The following is a 24,207-nucleotide window of genomic DNA, read 5'->3' on the forward strand; positions in this document are numbered from 1 at the left end:
GTGCCTGGTACACAGTAAGCGCTTAACAAATACCATTGAAAAAACAAAACAACAAACTGAAAGACAAGCTTGCTCTTTGATTCTGATGAAGCAGAACCCCGCAGGCCCGGGGGTAGCAGAGGCAGCCGGCAGCGGCTCGGAAACGGAAGCCGGAAAGAACACTCACTTTCCCCAGAAGTCCCACACAAATCCCCCTGACGGGGCGGGGAGAGACACTTGGCGAGGAGGATGGGATTTGCGGGAGGCGGGCTTTCTGAGGAACAGCAGCCGGGCCGGGGTCGGGAGGACGGGGTAGACCCGGACGCCCCCGGGCCAAAGCCCCACAGAGACAGAGGGAAAGAAACGGTAAGGTGAACGCATCCACTCCGGGAGGGACGAGCATCCGCCCGCGGGAGACGGAACAGTGACGCGAGACTCGGGCGGTTAGACGAGACGCGGCGGACACAGGCATGCACCTCCGTGACGGATTGGGCGGCGGAAATGGACCGTCTCCCCGCCCGTTTTCTCTCCCGGGACGGGGTCAGGCCTCGCCGCCCCACCGTGGCATCCCTCAGCTGCCGCTGCGGGGAGCGAGCGGAGGAGTCGGGACTGGAGCCGGGGCCATCCCTTCCTGTTACCCGCAACCCTTGCTCCCGGTTAGCCGGTTTCCGGGACAAAAGCGGTGTCTGGGACCGGAGGGATCTCACTGTTTAGAACAGTGCCCGGCACATAATAAGCATTTAACAAGTACCATAATTACTATTATTATGACGGCGATAATTTTTAAGCACATACTAGCTATCGTAATAAGAATAATAATGGTAACAGCTGGGTTGCAAACACAGCCTTTGGTCTTAGCAGAAGCACAGACGGCCACAACCCTCCAGGTCACAAGGTCCAGGGAGTGAAACTTATTGCCCCTCAGCTAGCGGGCAATAAGAGAAAAACGGTCGGGTCGAGAGGAAAGAGCTACGTAAAAGCGAGATTCCCGATGGCAGTAACTCAGACCCGGGGGGAAGTCAAGGTTTGGGGATCGGAAGATTCCATTCCAAGGCAAGAGCTTGACATGGTCTGAGTGGCCGTGGCCGGCGTGGAAAATTTGAGGAGGCAGGGTTTCCTTCTGTTTTCACTATCTCCTTTTTCTGGAAACTGGGTTCCTACAGGGTGTGATGCCTAGATAATGAAAGAACCCTCTAGGAAAAGCAAACGAGTGGATTTTCTGTGGAAAACCGGAGAAAAGGGAGGGGCCAGAGGTCAGCCGCCCGGGGCCGGGGAAGCTTCCAAAACTCGTAAAGTTGGGAGTGCGGGACGGAATGACTCCTGGGATCGGTTCCCATGGAGTCATCCTGGGCTGGGGGCTTCACCCCGTTCCACGGTGGTTGCCAATAAATTTGGGGCGGGGGGGGGGGAGGGGTGGCGGTCTGCCAATCTCTCAAGCCATTGGATTGGGTCTCATTGGTATTGTTTTCTGTCAGAGGTGAGACAGTTGAAGGGTCCAATAAACCCAAGTTCATATGTGTATGTATATATATATATATATATATATATATATATGTATGTACATATACATACATATATATTTGTCCAAATATGTTCATATGTATAACGGTAGTGATAATAACGATAGCATCTGGAATTTGTCGGGCCTTTTCTTTTATTACTGCCAAGGGCTTCCGCATTAATGGTCTCCTATTATCTGCATTCAGCTGAGTTTTACAGTTGAGAAAATGGAGACCCAGAGGGGTTAGGTGATTCGCTCCGGCAGAACGGGCTACAACCTAAACCTCCTCTCCAGTGGTATTCTATTTTTTTTTAATGGTATCTGTTAGGAGCTTAGTAGGTGCCGGGCACTGTTCTAAGCGCTGGGGTAGATACAAGCCAATCACGATGGCCACGGTCCATGGGGGCTCACAGTCCCAATCCCCATTTTAGAGATGAGAGAACGGAGATCCCGAGAGGTGAAGTGACTTATCCGAGGTCACACGGCAGGCCAGTGGTGGAACCAGGATTAGAAGCCAGGTCCTTTTCTCTAGACACAAGGCCACCCCACTCAGCCACACTTTGACAGGCTAGGCCAAGCCAAACAGCAGGCTTCAAAGGGTTTGCATTTAAGAGCAGGAACCTAAGCAGCTGCCGCCCGTGGCTAGCGGCTCTAACCACCCATCCGGACAGACACCGCCGCCGCCGGGACCCGTTCACCTCCGCGGCCGTTCCCATCGGGCCCTCCGGCTCCAGGAACGCGACCCCGGCCAAACCCGCCCACGCCCGAGCAGTGGCGTCTTACCGACTCCGCGTTCGAAACGGAAGCTCGTCCCACAGTCCTCTACTCATGACACGAGGCCCCGCCTCGCCGCCATTCCGGAGGCCGAATCCCGGTCGGGCAGCCAACTGAGAACGGCCAGTGGCCGTGCGAAACGGGGGGGCCTCGGCTCCACGGGGCCGAGACGGAAACACGGGACGGGATCTCGGCCTCCCGGCTCCCTCACCTTTCCAGCTCCGCTATCTTCTTGTCTTTATCGTTCTTCTCGTTTTCCATCTCCTTGAGGATTTCCAAGAGGCGGTCGACTTCGGCCTGGGCCTTGCCGGCTTCCTCCCTGTGCCGGGCGACCTCCTTTTCCAACTGTTGGATGCGGTCGGTCATCTCGGGGCCGGCTCGGGCCTCCACTGTAGCCTCGTGGGCCTGTGCGGGGGAAAGCAAGCGGAGGCGCGTTCGGAACGCCGAATCCCGTGGCCCGCCGATTGGCAGGGATAGAAGCGACAGGCTATTGCAGTCCCTTCTCTGGTCCGGCAATCCTGTTCCAGCCGGGTGCGCTGACACAGGTTTTCACAATTGGGTCAAGAGCAAGATAAGACTACTAATAATGACTAATAATAATTGTGTCATTTGTTAAGTGCTTACTAGGTGCCAGGTACTGCACTCAGCACCGTAGTGGACACAAGCAAATCGGGTGGACACAGTTCCTGCCCTATAAAGACTTCACAGACTGAATCCCCATTTTACAGATGAGGGAAATGAAGCACTGAGAAGCGAAGTGACTTGCCCAAGGTCACCCAGCAGGAACAAGTGGCCCAGCCGGGATTGGAACCCAGGTCCTCCTGACTCCCAGGCCCGCGATAGCCCCGCGAGGCCTCGCTGCTTCTCTAAGCTTCTCCCGAAGTTCACTTCACTCGCAGGTTGTTCGACACACGGAGGTTAACAGAAAACCACCCGACGCCCTTCCGCTCTAAGCGTGACCCCAGCTGTAGTAGCGGAGAAGCAGCGTGGCTCAGTGGAAAGAGCACGGGCTTTGGACTCCGAGGTCGTGGGTTCGAATCCCGGCTCTGCCACTTGTCAGCTGGGTGACCGTGGGCAAGTGGAGAAGCAGCGTGGCTCAGTGGAAAGAGCACGGGCTTTGGAGTCAGGGCTCATGAGTTCGAATCCCAGCTCTGCCACTTGTCGGCTGTGTGACTGTGGGCAAGTCACTTAACTTCTCCGTGCCTCAGTTCCCTCATCTGTAAAATGGGGATTAAGACTGTGAGCCCCACGTGGGACAACCTGATTCCCCTATGTCTACCCCAGCGCTTAGAACAGTGCTCGGCACATAGTAAGCGCTTAACAAATACCAACATTATTATTATTATTATTAAGTCACTTCACTTCTCTGTGCCTCAGTTACCTCATCTGTCAAATGGGGATTAAGACCGTGAGCCCCACGTGGGACAGCCTGATTCCCCCGTGTCTACCCCAGCGCTTAGAACGGTGCTCTGCACGTAGTAAGCGCTTAACAAATACCAACATTGTAAGCGCAGAGAAGTGACTCGCCCACAGTCACACAGCTGACAAGTGGCAGAGCCGGGAATCGAACCCATGACCTCTGACTCCGAAGCCCAGGCTCTTTCCACTGAGCCGAGAGAGCCGGTCCCATTTATAGCTGCATTCTGATATCCTTAAACATTCCCGCTTAGAGATGTGAATAAAGGGTTTGGGGGTTGTTTTTGTTTTTTTAAAGGTAGCCGTTAAGCGCTTTCCACATGCCAGGCACTGAACTATGCTAAGCGCCGGGGTAATCACAACGGTCCATGTCCCACCTGGGGCTCACAGTCTTAATCCCCATTTTCTGGATGAGGGAACTGAGGCCCAGAGAAATGAAGTGTCTTGGCCAAGGTCATCTGAGCAGACAGGCGGCAGAGCTGGGATTAGAACCCAGATCCTTCTGACCTGGGGCGAGTCGCCTGACTTTTCAGGCCCTCGGTTTCTTCAACCTTCAAAATGGGGGATAAAGACTGAGTCCCACGTGGGACGTAGACTGTGTCCAACCTGATTAGCTTAGTATGCGTCTGGCACGGAGTAAGCGCTCAACCAATGCCATTAAAAAAAACCAACTAAAAACCTCAGACGGGCAACAAGGGCCCGGTGGCAGACGATCCCAGGAGGAAGCCCGGCAGCCTCAACGCCAGATGGCAAGGTCGCACCCGGGCGTCAAAACCGTGGACCGCATCCCTCTCCCGAAGAGACACCTCCAAACGCGGGTCGGCCCAACCGGGGTTAACCCGCACTCTCCACCTCAGACACAGCTTGGATCCTTCTCCTCCTGAATTTGGTTGAGTTCCCAACCTCTCAAAATGTTTGTTTTAACAAATGCTCCTCCAGACCCTTCAAAGTCGTCCAAAATACATAATCAGGCAACTGGGGGAAGGGAGGAAGAAAAGGTGGAGCCGCGAGACGGATAACTAAGCGACCTTATCCCAGTGCTACAGTAGCTTACGGAGGTCCGTGGGGACTCTCGATTTTTCCGATCCAGGGTTAAGGAAAGCCTCCCCTCTCCTCCCTTCCTCCCGTTCGACTTCCCGTTCCAGCGGGCAGATCCGTCTGTGGACGGGGAGCTCATTTCTCCTCCCGCCTTTCCCTTGTCGTGGAAGACCACGCAGACCGTCAGGTTTATCCGCCCTGGGCCGGGTGAAAGGGACCTTCGTGCCACCCGAGGCCCCTGGTCGGGGGTTGGAAGGCGCCACTCCCGGAAATATTTTGGGCACGAGCGGGATGCCAGGTTGGGAAAGGCACCAGTGCCACCTACAGTCCGGACCGGAGATTCGGGATGACCAATTGCTGGCGCGGGTTCGATAATAATAATAATGTTGGTATCTGTTAGGCGCTTCCTATGTGCAGAGCACCGTTCTAAGCGCTGGGGTAGATACAGGGTCATCGGGTCGTCCCACGTGAGGCTCACAGTTAATCCCCATTTTCCAGATGAGGGAACTGAGGCCCAGAGAAGTGAAGTGACTCGCCCACAGTCACACAGATGCCAAGTGGCAGAGCCGGGATTCGAACCCAGGTCCCCGACTCTCAAGACCGGGCTCTTTCCACCGAGCCACGCTGCTTCTCCATCTGGAAGATGAACCATCGTCGTCACCAATCAGGGAACCAATCAGTGGGATTTAGTGAGCGTTGCTTACGTGCAGAGCCCTGTACTAAGCGCTAGAGAAGCAGTGTGGTCTAGTGGATAGAGCCCGGGCCTGGCAGGCAGAAGGACCTGGGTTCTAATCCCAGGTTGGGCCAGTCGCTTCACTTCTCTGAGCCTCAGTTCCCTCATCTGTAAAATGGGGACGCCTCACTTGGGACAACCTGATGACCCTGTATCTACCCCAGCGCTTAGAACAGTGCTCGGCACATAGTAAGCGCTTAACAAATACCAACATTATTATTATTATTATTATTATTAACAGTACACTGACGGGCACAAAGTAAGCCTCCCCCTCTAGACTGTGAGCTAGCTGTGGGCAGGGAATGGGTCCGTTTATTGTTGTAGTGTACTCTCCCAAGCACCTAGTACAGTGAACTGCACACAGTAAATGCTCAAAAAATAAGACTGAACGAATGAAGCCCTTAACAAATACCATTAAAAAAAAAAGAAGTCAACTGAAAATCCAAATCTAGCTGGAGTCTAGAAGTTATCCATCAGTGATATTTACTGAGCGCTTACTGGGTGCAGGGCACGGTACTAAGTATTTGGGAGAGGACGCACAGCAATTTAACAGGCACATTCCCTGCCCACAGTGATCAAGAACACACAGGCAACAAAACCCCAAAATACGGTCCATCATCCAGGCCAGGAAGTTCCTTCTCCCGTTCACTAAAGCAGCGAGTTCCACGTCAGGATATTTTACAGAGCGACTGTTGCCAAGAACTTCTGGGCTTTACGACGAGGTTCCAAGAACGTTAAATCACTTTCTCCCTCGCCATGAAAGTTAATGAACGTGGTGGTGTGCGCAGCCTTAATTGTCTTCCCACTTCCTGGGGGGAAAGCAATAAGGCATTTCCTCCTTCGACTCCGAATTTATCCGGGCGAACTTACAGACCCACCAAGAGCGGCAGTGTGGGCCTAAAGGAAAGAGCAAGGGCCGGGGTGTCGGAGGACGTGGGGTCTGCTGTGTGACCTTGGGCAAGTCGCCTCACTTCTCTGGGCCTCAGTTTCCTCAACTGTAAAAATGGGGTTATCGCTTCTCCCTCCTACTTATAATGGAGGGAGACTCATGTGGGACAGCGACTGTGCCCCGTCTAATTAAGTTGGTTCCGCCCCAGCTCTTAGAATAGCGTTTGACACGTAGTAAGCGCTTAACACCATAAAAAAGCCACCAAAATTTGTTTTTCGGAGCCATTGGAAACGGGATTGCAGGCATCCTAGAGGCAGGAGCTTCATTTCTTGGGCAGAGCATCTGCCTGAATGCTGAATATCTGGGGACCATAACGGATTAGCGGTGTCTTTGTTGGCTGGGAGTTGAATGAGTGTGAGATCTATTGTGGCCCAACAGTCAATCTTGCTGATGGAGCGCTTACTATGTGCAGGGGGCTGTACTAAGCGCTTGGGAGAGAACGATATAACAATAAACAGACACATTCCCTGCCCAAATTGAGCTCACAGGGCCCATCCAGTTTTGGATCTAGGATGCAGTTCACAATTACACACGCTCTCTCTCTCTCTCCCCCACTCCCTCACACACACAGTCACTCACTCACCCACTACCTCTTAGGTCGTGCCAGGAGATTTTAGAAAGCAAAGAAGGCAAGATTTTAGAAGCAGAGCCGGTGCTAAAGTAGCTCCCAACCTCATCGAACCAGACCTCTGCGGCTCCACCCACTAAACAGCAACGCGTACCAAAGCTCATCCGGAACGACGGGGAGGAAATGCGGGAGGGCAACTACGGCAACCAGCCACTTGCGATGGAAAGGGGGTAAAAAATAAAGGCCCAAACTATGAAAGATCTGTTACAGAGCACTGGGGTAACCGGGAAATTCGGGTCGTAAATTCGGCCGGCAGTGCTCGGTGTGAGACCGAAGGTTGCTCTTCGATGGCCTGAAGGTTCGCTTCCTGACGAGATGATATCATCCTCTTCGATATGCTGGTGTGGGCAGTTCCGCAGAATGCTCTTTTATGAGCCAATCTATCTGGACGGATGCTCGCTCTCAGCCTGCACTGGCCCCACGCCCAGGGGTGGACGTGGCGGAGAAGATGCAGCGAGGCACGGCGCAAGCCATCACAGGGGAAGTAGCCGGGGGGTTCTGGGTTCTGAATCTACCATCTTACAAAAAGGGCGGAAGTGAGCAGAAGGACCGGCCCCACCAGCACATCCAGAGGCGTTCCCGCCGCTTTCTCCGATCCTTCCCTCCCCGTGTCCGAAAAAGCCAGCTGCCGAATCTGCATCAGGCAAAGCGGGGTGTGAAAGGGTGATTGCGGGGAGGGGGATCGGGTCAGCTTGTGATAGGCAGCAGCGGTGCAAAGGCACAGGAGAGGGGCCATGCAACACGAAATTCAGCAGGGGCCCTCGATGGCATTTGTTTGCCAAGGCACTTACTGACGGGTAGCTTGACAGCGCTTCAGGATGCTAGAGGGAGAGAGAGACGGACAGACAGAACAGGGCAAGGAAAGGAAGTGAGGGAGGAGGAGGATGGTTAGAAACATGAGGAAGGAGGAGGAGGATGGTTAGAAACATACTGACGGAGAGGCAAACTACGAGAAATCGATGGAGAGACAGTGGTCCCCAAATACATCGGTCCAGAAAATCCACCTCATGTCCGACCCGAGATTGGGACTTCCCTATCGGGGACGTTAAACCAGCAACAGAGAGCTTTGGCCCTTCACCTTACCCCAACTTGCGGGACATCGAATTGGGGTCCAGCCCTCCTTTCCCAACAATTCTGGGAGCTCAACTGGTGGCCGAGGCCAAAAAACCAGGGGCGGCCCCCGTTTTCTGGAGGTGTGGGAAGCTCCTGGGATGATCCAGGATGGTTGAGCGGGCACGGAAACAGGCTGTTACGATATCTAGGAAGCAACAACTCGGGCGCCAGCTGGGAAAAGCCGAGGACGATGCCCTCGCTGACGCTTTGAGTGGGCGACGGAAACCAACGGAAGCGGAGCTCTCGTCTATCTCGCCGCTGCCGACCCCTTTCCCCCCTCCTCCCCCTAGCCCGGAACTCCCTCCCACCCACATATGCTAAACCGCCACTCTCTCCACCTTCGAAGCACAATTAAAGTCCCATCTCCATGAGGACTTTCCCGATGAAGCCCTCTTTCCGTGTCGGCTATGCGCTTGAATCTGGGACCTTTAGACATTTGATATTCACCCCACAGCACCTATGTACGTCTTTATTATAAATGACTTATTTATTCATATTGATATCTGTGTTGTCCTCTCTGCTTTGGGGCAGGGACTGTGTCTGTTAATTCTCTTGTTTTATGGTCCCCCAAACGACTGGAACACTGGTCTGCACAGAGTAAGTGCTCAATAAATACCACTGATTGATTGATTGATGGTGAGATTTTCCCAAGAAGTGTACGGCCCTGGGCAATGGGCAAAGTTACCCAGAGCCCCCTTCTCTCTAAGCTATTCACAAGCTTTCGAAGGTTGTGGAAATGCCGATTTGGGATGGAGAAAGAGCAAAATGTGGACACGGCCTTCGATGAGCCAGCTCCACAGTACAGAGGACACGTTCAGCAGGTCGGACACAAGTCCCCGCTTCACGTGGGGATCACGATCTAATAAATGGTGGTATTTGTTGAGCGCTTACTCTGTGCAAAGCACTGTTCTAAGCGCTGGTGGATACAAGATCAGGTTGTCCCACGTGGGGCTCACAGTTTTAATCCCCATTTTACAGATGAGGGAACTGAGGCCCAGAGAAGTTAAGTGACTTGCCCAAAGTCACACAGCTGGCAAGCGGTAGAGCCGGGATTCGAACCCATGAACTCTGACTCCCAAGTCCGGGCTCTTTCCACTGTGCCATGCTGCTTCTCTAAGACTCTGAGTCTAAGTAGGAGTGAGAATGGGCAACAAATCTCCATTTTACAGTTGAGAACTCTGAGGCTCAGAGAAGTTAAGTAACTTGCCTGAGATCACACAACTGAGTGGCGGAGATGGGACTAGAACCCGGGTACTCTGACTTCCAGGGTCGTGCACTTTCCAGGAATAATAATAATAATAATGTTGGTATTTGTTAAGCGCTTACTCTGCGCAGAGCACTGTTCTAAGCGCTGGGGTAGATACAGGGTCATCAGGTTGTCCCACGTGAGGCTCACAGTCTTAATCCCCATTTTACAGATGAGGGAACTGAGGCACAGAGAAGTGAAGTGACTTGCCCACAGTCACACAGCTGACAGTAGGTGATGCTGCCCCACTGTTTGACTAAGCGGTTTCATTTAGCAGCTGTTTCATGACGTGCGACCAAACTGAAGGCGCCCGCAGTCGAAAACCTTTTTATCCACATTCAGACACCTTTAGTCCGATTTCTGTTCTTAAAAACCACAGCAACTCCCGGGAGAGGAGGCAGGATTGTGATCTAAGGGCCTGAGTGGCTTTACCCCCTTAATGGAGAGGGGTGTCTGGAAACTGCTGGGGGGAAATGGAGAGGGAATCGCCGTCAGAAGTGTCTCTGGAAATAGGCACGGGCTTATCTCCCGCCTGGAAGCCCACTGGAAATACCACCAGACTGCACGGCATGGACTGGGCACTGATAAGCCCTGAGGATCCTCTTGAGGGCCATGAAGCAGGGGCTTCTGGGCAGTTTCAGGGTCCCCAGGGAAAAGGAAACGTCAAACCACTGTGGGACACTGAGCGGCATTCCCATTTTTGAGCCGTGTGACCTTGGACAAGTCACTTCACTTCTCTGGCCTCAGTTCCCTCATCTGTAAAAACGGGGATTAAGACTGTGAGATCCCATGTGGGACAGTGACTGTGTCCAACCTGATTAAGCTTATAACTACCGTAATGCTCAGAACAGTGCCTGGCACATAGTAAATACTTAACAAATACCACAAAAGGGGGCGGGAGGGACTACATCCAGCTTAGTACGGCGCCAGGCACGAAGGTAGCGCTTAAAAAGTACTTTTAAAATAAAACGGGGTGGGGGAGACGGCATCCAACTGGATCCCCTTGTATATACCCCAGTACTTAGTACAGTGTTTGGCATGCAGTAAGTGCTCAACGAACACCACATTATTATTAGTATTATTATATGCCGGATTGAAAATGAGGTCTCGGTGGGTGCTGAAAGAAACAGAAGACCCGGGGTGGGGGTGTCGCCATTTTGGCTACTACAGAGACCGTCTCTGAGCCCTAGGACAAACTCTACCGTGATAAATCCTTCGTTCTCTCGTTCACGGAATGAGCCAGAATGAGACGGCGTGGAGAACGCGCTCACGGCTTGCTGAGGAACACGGCACCCTGGAATTTTGTCCCCTCAAAATGGCATTTCCCATCTCCCCGTCTCCCGCCCCCGAGGCCCAACCGCCCCCCCGGGATGAAACGGGAAGATCTGGGGTCTGAACCTTCTTCAGTTGCGTTTCCATTTTCAGGCATTCCTCTTTCTTCTGCTCCAGGGCGATCTCCAAGGCTTTGAGCCGTGAGTCTTTCTTCACCGCGGCCGAGGCCAGCGTGGAGGCGTGCTCCTTCAGGTCCAGGAGGGAGGCCTGCAAGCAATCCACCGAGGGGATTTATTAAGCGCTCACTGTGTGCAGAGCACCGGACTGAGCGCTCGCGAGAATCCCGGACGACCGCGCTGGTAGACACGATCGCCGCCCTCAAAGAACCGCCCCCATCTACCTCCGGCCCCTTGGGGGAGGGATGGGGGTCCCGTCCTCGCACTCGGAGCCCGTGGCCCCTGCCATGTAAGGAGCTCTTAGAACAGTGCTTGGCACAGAGTAAGCACTTAATCAAAACCACAGTAATCATACTTCCAGGGACCTTGATTGTTTCCTTCCTCAACAGCCCTATCGCTTCCCGCTTCATTCCTAACTTTTCATCAATCTTAGGTTCCCCTCTAGGCCGGAAGTTCGCTGTGGGCAGGGAACGTGTCTGCCGACTCTGTGGGATTGGACTCTCCCAAGCGCTTAGTTGGGTGCTCTGCAATAAGCAAGTCTCAATGAATACCCTCGAATGAGTCAATTGAACGCAGACATGGTACTAAACCCTTGGAAGGCTACAGCAGAGCAACAGAAGCCTTAATTCTTGCTCTGCACATAGAAAGCACTCAAAAAATACCAATAAATTAGTGAACAGAGCTAAACGCTGAAGGTGGACACTGTACTAATCCTTTGGCAGGCTACAGCAGAGCAACAGAGGTAGAAGACTTGATTGTTGCCCCTTGATTCTTCTCTAGTAACATTACAGACTCTCCCGAGCGCTTAATACGGTGCACTGCACATAGCAAGCGCTCAATAAATACCATTAAGTGAATGAATAGAGCCCCACACTGTACGCAGACTCTGTTCTAAGCCTTGGCAGTCACTTCACTTCTCTGTGCCTCAGGGACTCATCTGTAAAATGGGGATTGAGACTGTGAGCCCCACGTGGGACAGGGACTGTGTCCGACCCGATTTGCTTGCATCCACCTCGGCATTCAGAACAGTGTCCGGCACATAGTAGGCGCTTAATAAATAATACCGCAATTATTACTATTACGTTCAGTGCGCTCTGAGCGTGGCCTAAAGGAGCGGGGAAGTTAGTTTGGAGCCATGATCTCTGAGCCGGACATCCAGCCCGGTGCCGGAAGGGTTTGCTCGTCCCCTCGCCCAGGCTTCCTGAGAGGGGTTGTCTGCGGCGGAGTGACGGGAATTCTGCCGGAACCGAAACGAACCTCCCGTTTCTAGAATCCCCACTGTCCACGGAGAGCAGCAGCTCACGGGGACAAATCCCGCACACACGGCCCAGAGCCCGGGAGACGTCAGGGGCCGTCTGCCCAGGACTCACCTCTTTTTCCGAGAGGTCTCCTTGCAGGAGGCTGACTTTCTCCTTCAGGTCTTTCAGGTCTTTCTTGTAGCTGTCGATCTCCTCTTGCTTCTCCCGCTCGTCCCGATCCCGCTGCTCCTTCAGGCGCTCGATCGTCCGCTCCTGTTGGGAGAAAACTACGGTCCGTGCCGGGCCTTCCCTCGGCGCCCGGTCAGTCCACCCGCGGTATTTACTGAGGGCTTACTGTCTACACACTGCTAGAGTACGCGCTTTGGAGAGTCCAATTCGACTGATTTAGCAGGGCATTCCCTTCCCACAACGAGCTTACAGTATGGAGGGGGAGATGAATATTTGTATAAATAAATAAATTAGGGGTCTAAGTGCTGTGGGGGTGAGGGAGAGACGGAGAAAGGGAGCAAACCCCTAGGTCACAGCAATTTACGGCTCAGAAGTCTGCCCCAAACTGCATTTCAGTTCTATAACGGAACACTCTCTTCACAACCACTTTCCCACCGTGGAAACTCTTTGACCTGGTGGAAAGAGCCCGGACCTAGGAGTCGGAGAACCCGGGACCTAATCCTGGCTCTGCCGCGCGCCTGCTGTGTATCCTTGGGCACTTCTCTGGGCCTCTGCTCCCTCATCTGTAAAATGGGGATTCGATACCCGTCCTCCCTCCTACTCTGTGAGCCCCGTGGGGGTCTGCGTCGGACTTGGTTAACTCGCATCTACTCCCGTGCTTAGGACAACGTTTGGCACAGAGTAGGTACTTAACAGATGTCAAAGTTATTTTTATTATCATTATTGTTGTTGTTATTAACTGCTGCTTGCACTCGGAACAAATGCAGCCTCAGGGGAAGAGAGGAAGAATGAGATATTCTGCCTACCTAATCAGGAAACTGTGCCACTGCCCTCTGGCATGAAATCCATCTTGCCAAGCAGCTGCTCAGACCAGCGGCAAGCAGACGGCCCCTCCCTTTCCTACCCAGCAGCGTGCCCTAGTAGATAATGCCCGGGCCTGGGAGTCAGAAGGTCCTGGATTCTAATCACAGCTCCACCACCTGACTGCTGTGTGATTTTGGGCAAGTCACTTCACTCCTCTGGGCCTCAGTTCCCTCATCTGAACAACACTGTGAGCCCAGTGTGGGACAGGGACTGTGTCCAACCCGATTAGCTTTGATCCACCCCAGCACTTAGAACAGTGCCTGGCACACAATAACCGCTTAACAAATCCCAGAATTATTATTATTCTCTGCACGCCGGGGGCAAACGTCTGGATAAGGGGTTGATACCGGGAGCTCCTCTTCCCGGTCTGAGATCAAGACCCCGCTCCCGAAGCCTGTTTGAAAGGCCCAGCCTGGGGAGGAGGGTCCGGGGGGAGGGGAGGGAGTCTGGTGATGCTAAGACCACGCCAGGCCGGCCTCACCTTCTCAGCCAGAGCTTCCTCCAGAGTGGTCAAGGCCGTGTCCGTGTTGGTGGTGTCCGCCTGCAGGGATTTCACGCGCTCCTTCAAACTGCTCATCTGCTTCTCCTTGTCTCTCAGCTGCTCCTGGAGGTTTTCGATCTGAGGAGGCAAGAACCGGACCGAGGAGAGACAATTGTGAGAGGCCGGAAGGGGATCAGCTTTTTCTGCTTGAAGAGGGGAGCCGATCCTCTCTGGAGGGACGGAGAGGCCAGGATGGGGAGAGTCAGAAGGACCTGGCTTCTAATCCCGGCTCTGCCACACGTCTGCTGTGTGACCTTGGGCATATCACTTCACTTCTCTGCGCCTCAGTTACCTCATCTGTAAAATGGGGATTAAGAGAGAGAATCCCATGTGGGATAGGGACTGTGTCCAACCTGATTAACTCGAATCCACCCCAGTGCTTAGTACAGTGCTCTGCACCCAGTAGGGGCTCAATAAATACAATTAACTGACTGACTAAAATAGGGATTCAATACCTGTTATCCCCCCGTCTTTAGACTATAAGCCCCACTCTGATTACCTTGGCTCTACCTCAATGCTCAGTACAGCACCTAATGCCTAACAAACACTGTGATTGTTGTTATTAGAAGGCGGGTCAAGATCCATCTCCCTCTTCCACCCTGAAAAGGATATTCTACAACATCTCAGGGCAACCCATTCTAACGCTCAACAACCCTCACCCTCAGCAAGTCTGTTCTTACGGGGAAAATGAACGCTTTGTGCTGAGTTTTAGTCTGCTTCTGCTTGCCCTTCCCGTACTGCAGTTGGAGAACGGGTGATCCACACAGATACTCTTATGAAATCTCTTTAAGCTACATGACAAATAGCAGTCTCCGCCTCATTTTCCTCACAGGCCTTATCGCTCAGGAAGTGCTCAATAAATTCCCATCGATTAATGGATTGATTGACAAGAGAAGGGAGTTAGCAGACACAATTCCTGCCCACAAGGAGCTTTCAGTCTAGAGGAGAGGCAGACATTGAAATAAATTACGGATAGGGTCAAAAAGTGCTGTGGGGCTGAGGGTGGAGTGAATATCAAGAGATTGAAGGGGACAGATCCGAGTGGATAAGTGAGGCGGAAGGGAGAGGGGGTCAGGGAAATGAGAGCTTAGTCGGGAAAGGTCGCAAGGTGGAGATGGGATTTTAGTAAGGCTCTGAAGGTGGGGAGAGTGTCGTAGAAGATTGGGGAGAGAGACACGGTCGCGCTCTTCAAGGAAGGGAGGAAATGGAGTCATCTCGGCAGAAAATGAACATCACAAAATGGGGAACGGTAAAAAAAACTGCGGGGTATTTTCCAGTCAGTTTTTTCAGGTGGGCCATAAAAGTTGCATTCAGAAATGTCCTATAAGGAATACAGGTGTGGCTTCACCTTAAAAGACAGTTTGATTTCAGTACTGTTTGCGGTAAACTTTGAAGACTATCTCCAGATCTGTCTGTCTCACAGATATCTCACAACTGGGGTGGAAAATGTTACTCTTTTCCCTCAGGGGATTCCCGAATCTTGGCATCTTTCACGTAGGACAGTGAACAATAGGGTGTTTTGGCAAAGTGCATTTTTCTATAGTATTTGTTAAGCCCTTACTGTGTGCCGGGCACCGTTCTAAGCACTGGGATGGATTCAAACTAATCAGGTCGACACAGTCCATGCCATTCGTTCATTCGATCGTATTTACTGAGCGCTTACTGCGTGCAAAGCACTGTACTAAGCACTTGGGAGAGTACAATATAACCACAAACAGACACATTCCTGCCCACAACGAGCTCACAGTCCAGAAGGGGAGAAAGACAATGAATATAAACAAATAGATATATAACCTGATTAGCTTGTAACTACCCCGGCGCTTACGACAATGCTTGGTACATAATAAGCACTTAACCAATACCATAATTATTATTATTAGAATCTACTGTGTGCAGAAGATTGGCCTAAGCGTATGGGAGGATACGCTACTGTCAGACACAATTCCTTCCCCCAAGAAGCTTCCAATCTACTTCCGCCAGAGTACTGGACTAAGTTCTCCGGAGAGTCCGATGAAGTTTAACAGACATAATCCCTGCCTTCGAAGAGCTTAAAGTCTACCGGGTGCAGTCCACTGGTCTGAGCAACTGGGGGAGTCCAATGAAGTTAGCAGACAGATTATTATTATCATTATTATTATGATTGATTGAGAAAGAATCTCCCACAGGCCAGCACGAACTGGGTAAATTCATCACCACAAGAGGGGTTTTCGGTATTCAGAGTCTAATATTCCACTCACATATATAGAAGTCCCACAAAACCCTGGTATTTATACATTTGGCCCAGCTGTGTATATAGAGTCCAGCTGTGAACATACAGGCCAGCTGTGAAGCAACGCTCTGCGGTGGTAGCACAGGCGGCGGACTCTTTCGCTCCCAGGAAGGAGTGGAGAAAAGGCTTTCTCAAAGAGAGGAAAACTCACCTCGCCCGTCCCCCTCTAGAGTGAAAGCTCGTTGTGGACAGGTAAGGCGTCTGTTTTCTGTTCTATTGTCCTCTCCCTAGTGCTTAGTACAGTGTTCTCCACACAGTAAGCGCTCAATAAATACGACTGAATGAACGCTTCCGGGTGATAAGACTGAACGTTTAACGGGGGCGTTGGTTAAGCGCCGACGGCGCGCCGAGCACTGCGTGAGCAGATCGGACACGGTTCCGGTCCCGCATGGGGCTCGCCGTCTAATCCGAGGGGGAGGGAGAACAGGAGAACTGAACCATAGAGAAGTGAAGGGACTTGCCCAAGGTCACTGAGCAGGCAAGTGGAGGAGCTGGGATTAGAACCCAGGCCCTCTGACTCCCGGGTCCAGGCTCTTCTCACTAGACCACGCTGCTCCCCGAGTCTTAACAGACCGTAGTCAGCTCTTTACGGGCCGGGAACGCGTCTGCATCTCCCAAACGCTTAGTGCGGTGTTCTTCCCACAGAAAACGCTCAATAAATCCCACTGCTCGATCGACTGACCTACTGCCCCCGTTGTAGGAATTCAGTGGGCCGGAGAGGCCTCTGGGGAAATAGTCCTGCATCATCGCCACGCAGTGCTAGTGACACCTGGGGGTTAAGCAGCTCCGGCTTTGAAAAGAACTTCCCGAGTCCGGGAGAGACCTTCCAACTGACCGCCCCAGGTGCGGGAGCAGCTGAAGAAGGAGAACATCCCCGCGGGCTGGTGGACGGGTGGGCAGGCCGGCCTTCCCCACCCCACACACTTCCTCGGCGCGCAGCTGTCTAGACGGCTCGGCCGGCCGAGTTACCCGGGGAGGGACGACCGAGACGCTCTCGGCAGCGGAAGGCCGAGCTATTCTTAGCCCTCCCGTTTACTCCGGAGCGGGGAATGCTCTGCTCTGCGGCGGGAGGCTCTGAGGGCCCGGGGCCAGAGGGGGGAAGGGGGAGGGACGGGAGATGGGGCATCCCAAGCTTCGCGTCCTCTGAATTCGAGTCCGGACGTGCGCTCCCCAGCCGGTCCGGGCGTATTCCATCAGTTTGGAAAGGTGAAGGGACGGGCTTCGGGGGGCGGGGGGGAGGAAGTGGAGTGCGTGTGTGTATGCGCGCGTGTGGGTATAAGACACATCCACTGGAAAGGTGAAGAGTGTATGTGGGAGAGTCGGGAAAAAATCCACTAGAAAGGTGTTTGGGGGTGAGGGGGGTGGTGAAAAAAATCTACTACAAAGGTGAAGAGTGGGTGAGGGTGTGTGGGTGTGTCGGGGTGGGTGAGAGAGAGAAATCCACTAGAAAGGTGAAGAATATGTGAGAAAAATCCACTAGAAAGGTGGAGAGAGACAGAAAGACAGAGAGAGTGTGTGTGTGTGTGTGTGTGTGTGTGTGTGTGTGTGAGAGAGAGAATCCAATAAAAAATGAAGGAGATGAGGCACATATTAAGTGATTAACAAATACCACTGGGGGGGAAAAAACACGCCAGAAGAATGGCAGGAAGGGCCTCCTCTTGGACTTCGGTCAGAAGAAGGGGAGATGGTGAGGGGCAATGGGGGAGGGGCTTGGAACTTTTTTAATGTCATTTGTTAAGTGCCTACTCTGTGCCAGGTACGGTACTCAACACTGGGGTAGACACAAGTTAATAGGGTAGGACACAGTCCCTGTCCCACGCGGGGCTTCCAATCTCAATTCCTATTTTACAGATGAGGTGAGTGAAGCCCAGAGAAGTGAAGTGACCTAAGGCCACCCAACAGACAAGCGGCGGAGCCGGGATGGGACTGCAGGTCCTTCTGCTTCCCAGGCCAGGGCTCTATCCACTTCTGCAGAAGGCCGGCCCCGCCTGTGCCAGGGAGACTCGGGCCGTCTTGTGCCCACGTAAAACGCCCCAACCTCCACCCTGCCACCCTTGGGTCATGCCACTGGCATGGCCGGTCGCCACCCCCGGGCTCTCTGAGGATGGAGGGGATCGGAAGGGGATAAGATCACCGTGTCCTCTCATTTCCCGCTGGGACAAGTTCTGGCAAATGCTGGCCGCTGGCATGTACCAGCGCGGCACCCGTCGCTCCCACCTAGGGAGTTCCCCCCCCCATCCCTGACTGCCCAAGCCAACTCTCCGGCCCGGCTGCCTGGGGGCAGGGCCACCGGGTGACCTCTGGCCTTAAACAGGCGCTTGCTTTTGCTTCTAATGGCTAGAACCCGGGCCTGGGAGTCAGAAGGACCTGGGTTCTAATCCCACTTGTCTGCTGGGTGACCTAGGGCCAGTCACTCACTTCTCTGGGCCTCAGTTCTCTCACTTGGAAAATGGAGATTAAGACTGGGAACCCTGTGTCAGTCAGTCAGTAGTCAAATGTATTTACTGAGCACTTAGTGTGCGCAAAGCACTGTACTAAGCGCTTGGGAGAGTACAATACTACAACAGACACATTCTCTGCCCACTGTGTCCAACGCGATCTGCTTGTATCTAACCCAGCCTTTAGTTCAGTGCCCGGTATATGATAAGTGCTTAACAAATACCATAAAAAAAAAAAAGAGCAAAGTAGCAAAATAGATGTGATCCTCCAGAGCAACCTGAGCCCTCAGAAAATATTCATTCATTCAATAGCATTTATATACAAATTATATACATATGTATAAATATATGTATTTGTATACAAATAATAATGAAGGTATTGGTTAAGCGCTTACTATGTGCCAAGCACTGTTCTAAGCACTGAAGCACCTGTCCTTTTGCACTAATCAAGTTGCCATGAGACCAGTCTCCCCCTCCCCATCAAGCTCTCCCCCCAACCTTTCCAGTTAATTCGGACAAAGAGCAGGGACGCATGGGATTGCTAACAGGACCCAGTGGCTTTCCCACATTAGGTCACCGGATCGAATCAGGCCGGGAAGCAAAGGTCAATACCAGTCAACATCCGCTTGGTAACTAATGAGGAAATCAGCCGGGTGAGGGGGGAGAGGGTCTTCCTTCCATCTCCGGATAGTGGAGGGTCCCCCATCCCACATCCGTCACCATCCCCGGACGCTCCCGGTGGGCTGGTGTTGGCCGGAGGATGGGGGTGAGGGGTGAGGATGGCCGTTCACGTGAGCTTGGCTTGTCTCGATCGACGGTTCTGTGGAGAGGCTGAAGCGAAGCCCGGCCCCACACTGTCCGCTCACTAGCTGGGGGGGCTGTGTTCACTGGGCGCTTATTGTGTGCAGAGCACCGTACTAAGTGCTTGGGAGGGTACAACACAAGAATAAAGAGACACATTCCCTGCCTACAACGAGCTCGCACTCTGGAGGGGGAGACAGACATGAACAGAAATAAATAAATGACGGATATGGACATGAGTGCTGTGGGGCTGGGAGGGGGGATGAAGCAGCCGGGGGCTAAATCGCTGCCAGACGAGTCCCTGTCACTCCCGAAAATCGGTCTGTCTTCCAGATGCGGCGGGAGGGGCGGGGATGGGGAGGATCTGCCATGAGAAGCAGTGTGGCCTCGTGGATAGAAGCCAGGCCTGGGGGCCGGAAGGACCTGGGTTCTCATCCCGGCTCTGCCACTTGTCTGCTGTGTGACCCTGGGCAAGTCATCTCATTTCTCTGTGCCTCAGTTCCTTCGGCTGTAAAATGGGGATCTTGATTCTGAGCCCCATGTGGAACAGGGACTGTATCCAACCTGATGTGCTTGTATCTAACCCAGCGGTTAGAACAGTGCCTGGCACATAGTAAGTGCTTAACAAATGCCACAGTTATTATTATTAGTAGTAGTAATATTATCTGCCGCTCTCTGGCAGAGAGTAAGGGAGTGGAATGCTGGCTGGGGTTCTGAGGATTTTCGTCTTTTACCTCACCCGCAACTTCCTGCTCCACGTCTGTGTCACCAAAGGGACGGGGGCCCATCCGCTAATTATGTTGCACTGGACTCTCCCAAGAGCTTAGTACAGTGCTCTGCACATAGTAAGCGCTCAATAAAAATCAATGATATATTGCCCGACGAGTCCAAGAGGCAGGGGGCCTTAGGGGATTTCCAGCAAGCCCGACAAAGACATCTGGGAAGGAACAATTAAATGAACTCCAAGAAGCCAAGTGAACCTTAAATCTGCCTTGAACAGGAGGCGTGCAGACCTGACGGCTTTGGGGCCCAACCGCACCCGATTCTAATGTGACATTCCACTTTTTGGCGGCAGGGCTATTTTTAAGTCATGAACCGAGGCCGTCCGTACCGCGAGACTCCAATCCCAGCCGCTCCCAAACTAATCGAGCGGGGGCCGCGACTGAAATCGGCACCAGCGTTCGCAACACGTTCGGGCGCTGTTTCGGACCCATAATCCCCCGGCCGGGTGGGTTTGGTCTATGACAGGGGACGCCCGAAATCCACAGAAAAATGCCGAAAATGATCATCCACCGCCTCAAGGCTCTTTCTTTGGAGATTCTGCAGTGTTGATTCAAAATTTTCCACCGTAAAATGTTCTTAGGGGCGGGGTGGGGGACAAGCATACATATAGATGTCAATAATTCTCTCATTCGGCGGTTGCCAGATGCTGGGGGTTGGCGGGAGGATAGCTCACCCCTCCCCGTCCCCAGACGCATGGAGTTCCTCAAGGTATTTTTTTTTTAATGGTGTTTGTTAAGCACTTACTCTGTGTCAGGTATTGTACTAAGCGCTGGGTTAGATACAAACTAATCAGGTTGGACACAGTCGATGTCCGACTTGGGGCTCACAGTCTTAATCCCCATTTTACAGATGAGGGGGTTGAGGTCCAGACAAGTGAATTGTGCAAAGCCAGCCGGCAGACAAGTGGTAGAGCTGGGATTAGAAGCCTGGTCTTCTGTCTCCCAAGCCCGGACTCTAAACATTAGGTCCAGCTGTTTCTTCAGTAATACTTCCCGGTCAGAGGGGGAGGCTGGAAAGAGAATTCCTCTAGTGGGAGTGGGCCTGCGGGACTGGGGTAGAAGGGAAGCCCGGGAGAGCAGTGTGGCCGAGTGGATGCTGCAGAAGGACTCGGGTTCTAATCCCGGCTCCACCATTTCTCTGCTGGGTGACCTTGGTGAAGTCATTTCACTTCTCTGGGCCTCAGTTCCCTCATCTTGCTTTGAGCACGGAATGAGTCTACTTATTATTTTACTGTCTTCTCCCAAGTGCTTGGTACAGTGCTTTGCAGACAGTAAGCGCTCAATAAATACGTCTGACTGACTGACTGATCTGTGGTACGGCGATTAAAGCTGTGAGCCTCACACAGGACAGGGACTGTGTCCAACCTGATTAGGTCGTACCTACCTCCGTGCTTTGTAGGTGCTTTTTTTTTTTTAAAAAAAAAAAGGGCTGGAATGAAAAGTAAAGGGCCGCAGGCCTGCTGGTGGGCACAGGACACAGGCCCACTGCTCGGGGTAGAGGTGAGGAGGAAGAAGGAGAGAGCAAGAAGCCCCTTCGTCATGCGAGTGGGAATCCGTGACCCCCGCAGACGGGTAATCCCCCTGCCTTCGGTGCCGTGGCTGACAGGAAAGTGGCTCCCATCCAAAGATCCCGTTCCCTCTGCTCTGCCCCCGGGGGAGAATACCAGGCAAGCCCACTCATGTCCACGACACATTCCGTTTGGAAGCAGCCAGACTCTGTCCCCTCCTCCCGCTCTCTCTCTTCCTGCTCCTCTTTCCCCGGCTTTTCCCAGCCTATGTTTCCTCCCCTAGGGGTTGGGTCTGTCTACATATCTGTAATTTATTTATTGCTATTAATGTCTGTCTCCCCCTCTAGACTGTAAGCTCACTGTGGGCAGAGAACTTGTCTGTTGGTTTATTACTCTCCCAAGCACTTGGTACAGTGTTTAGAACAGTGCCTGGCACATAGTATGCAATTAACAAATACCATTAAAAAAAATTCCCAGCTTCGCCACTCTTTTGTGTGACCTTGGGCAAGTCAGGTCACTGGTCTGTGACTCACTTACCTCATCTGTAAAACGGGGATTAAGCCTGGCATATAGAACGCGCTTAAAACTCCTTCCGCGGCTCTTTGGTGAAAAGAGAGAAGGAAAAAAGGTCTAGGTTCCTCGTCCACTCTTCGGAACAAATGGGTTCACCGTCTTAATCCCCCTTTTACACATGAGGAAACTGAGGCCCAAAGGAGGGAAGTGACTCGCTCAGGGTCACACAGCAGCAAAGTGACGGAGCTGGGACGAGAACCTAGATCCTCCGACTCCGGGGCCTGTGCTCGCTCCAGCGGGCCACACTGCTTCCAATAATTGTCATGATTATTATTATAAATAATAATGAAAACAGTCCGATTGTTAAACTTCCAAATCCCCAGATGCAGAGCAGATGGAAGGCCTTAGAACCTCCTCGTTGGCAACGGTGAATGAATGAGTGCTTCGACAAAACGCACCCCTGGGAAGGCCGCGGAAACCCACGCCATCAGATGTTGCTTCTTCGCCCCGGGCCAGAACCCCTTGGCTGACTTTGGGAGGGGGGAGCTTGCTTTTCTTTTTGTTTTTTTTTTTTAAAAAAAAGCCTCGATGATAGGGATGAGGTGGGGCCAGGGAGGGGGAGGATGTGCGAAAACCACAGACCTGTCACCGACACAAAAGAGGCCAAGGCTTCGGCCGTTCAAACGCACGCTATCTCCAAGATCGGCAGCTTTCTGAAAGTCATCGGTTAAAACTGAGGGGTTGAACTGGATGGGGACAACTTACCCCCTCGCCCACCCCGCCACCCCCACCCCCTTCTATCCATTTACAGAAAGAGACAAGTTATGTGAAGCGATAAAGTTCAAGCCCAGTGCATTCCCTCCCTGCGCATCCGGCAAAAATGTCGTGTGAACGTCGGAGTTCATCCCCTCGGCCCTTCCAACGATGCGACTGTAAATATTCTTTGCGGAAAGGACACGTTGAAGTAGGACTTTGCTCAGAATCGAAGGAACAAGCCAAACAAAGAAAAGACACATTGTTCCGGCGCTTGGGGGGAGGGGGCTCTAAGTCAAGATGTTCACCCCAACCCCCCAAGGCATTTACGTTCCTAACCATCTGAAATTAATTTGAACATCTGCCTCGCACCCTCGTTTGTCAGCTCATTGTGGGCAGGGAGCGTGTCTATCTACCCTATTGGACTATCCTTGTCCAAGCGCTCAGTACAGCGCCCGGCACACAGTAAGCGCTCGATAAATACTACTGATGGATTAGAGTGAAGGAATGTCAGTCAATCATATTTATCGAGCAATTGCTAAGCACACTGCACTAAGCACTTGGGAAAGTAGGCAGGTTCACTGCTCGCGGCGAGCTCATAGTCCAGAGGGAGAGAGACGCTAATATAAATAAATGACAGATATGGACATAAGGGCTGGGGGGGGGGTTCAGAAGTATAAAGGGAGCAAATCAGGGCGACGCAGAAGGGAGTGGGAGAAGAGGAAATGAGGGCTTAGTCGGGGAAGGCCTCTTGGAGGAGGTGGGCTTTCCATAAGGCTTTGAAGTGGAGACAGTGACGGTCTGTCGGATACGAAGAGGGCTGACGTTCTGGGCTTTCCAAAATTGGCTTTCACACGCCACGAATGGGATTGCCCCTAGTCCACCTGGGATGTTCAGTTATCTGGGCCGGCCCCATGCCACGGAAACCGGATATCTGAGAAATGACCGCTACTTCAGAGAGGATATTGCCTCACAACTGACAGGTGTCAGCGTGCTTGACAAATGTCACCTTGAACCATCCTCCCAGTTTCACAGTTTCAGGGAAACTAGGCCTAGAGAAGCGGCGTGGCCCATTGGATAGGACCCGGGCCTGGGGATCATTAGGACCCGGGTTCTAATCCCGGCTCCGCCACTTGTCTGCTGTGTGACCTTGGACCAGTCGCTTCACTTCTCTGTAAAACGGAGATTAAGACCGTGAGTCCCCTGAGGGACACGTACTGCGTCCAACCTGATTAGCTCCCACAATGCCAGTGCTTAGGAGAATGTCTGATACATAGTAAGCGTTTAATAAATACCATTTTTTAAAAAAAAAAAAAAGGTTCCCGCTGAAAACCAGAGAAAAGGCTAGGAGGGGGGAAACTGACCTCAGACCCTTCAGCCACACCCTTCTTTAGAAAAGATTTAGCGCTGAGCCAAGAGGGAAAAGCATCGGGATCAGAAAAGCTCACAGCCCCAAGCCAAGGGACTGTGCTGGCCAAGGGACGGT

At 52.6% G+C, this 24,207-nt stretch overlaps 1 protein-coding gene across 11 annotated transcripts in view; it reads right to left on the reverse strand.

Annotated features, from left to right (window-relative positions):
* Window positions 1–24,207, reverse strand: part of ERC1 (ELKS/RAB6-interacting/CAST family member 1) — a 255,436-nt gene that overhangs the window by 163,982 nt on the left and 67,247 nt on the right. For 6 of the 11 annotated variants that reach the window (XM_029054283.2, XM_029054280.2, XM_029054282.2 and 3 more), the window contains 4 exons: window positions 13,598–13,735; window positions 12,196–12,336; window positions 10,776–10,916; window positions 2,466–2,659 (listed from right to left, as the gene is read on the reverse strand). In XM_029054283.2, coding sequence (XP_028910116.1) covers window positions 2,466–2,659; window positions 10,776–10,916; window positions 12,196–12,336; window positions 13,598–13,735 — 614 coding nt within the window. Of the gene's footprint in view, window positions 1–2,465; window positions 2,660–7,809; window positions 7,840–10,775; window positions 10,917–12,195; window positions 12,337–13,597; window positions 13,736–24,207 lie in introns of all 11 variants that reach the window. The other 5 variants (XM_029054279.2, XM_029054276.2, XM_029054281.2 and 2 more) reach the window with 1 other exon arrangement.

Source organism: Ornithorhynchus anatinus, chromosome X4 (genome assembly GCF_004115215.2).
Source record: "Ornithorhynchus anatinus isolate Pmale09 chromosome X4, mOrnAna1.pri.v4, whole genome shotgun sequence".
NCBI lineage: Eukaryota > Metazoa > Chordata > Mammalia > Monotremata > Ornithorhynchidae > Ornithorhynchus > Ornithorhynchus anatinus.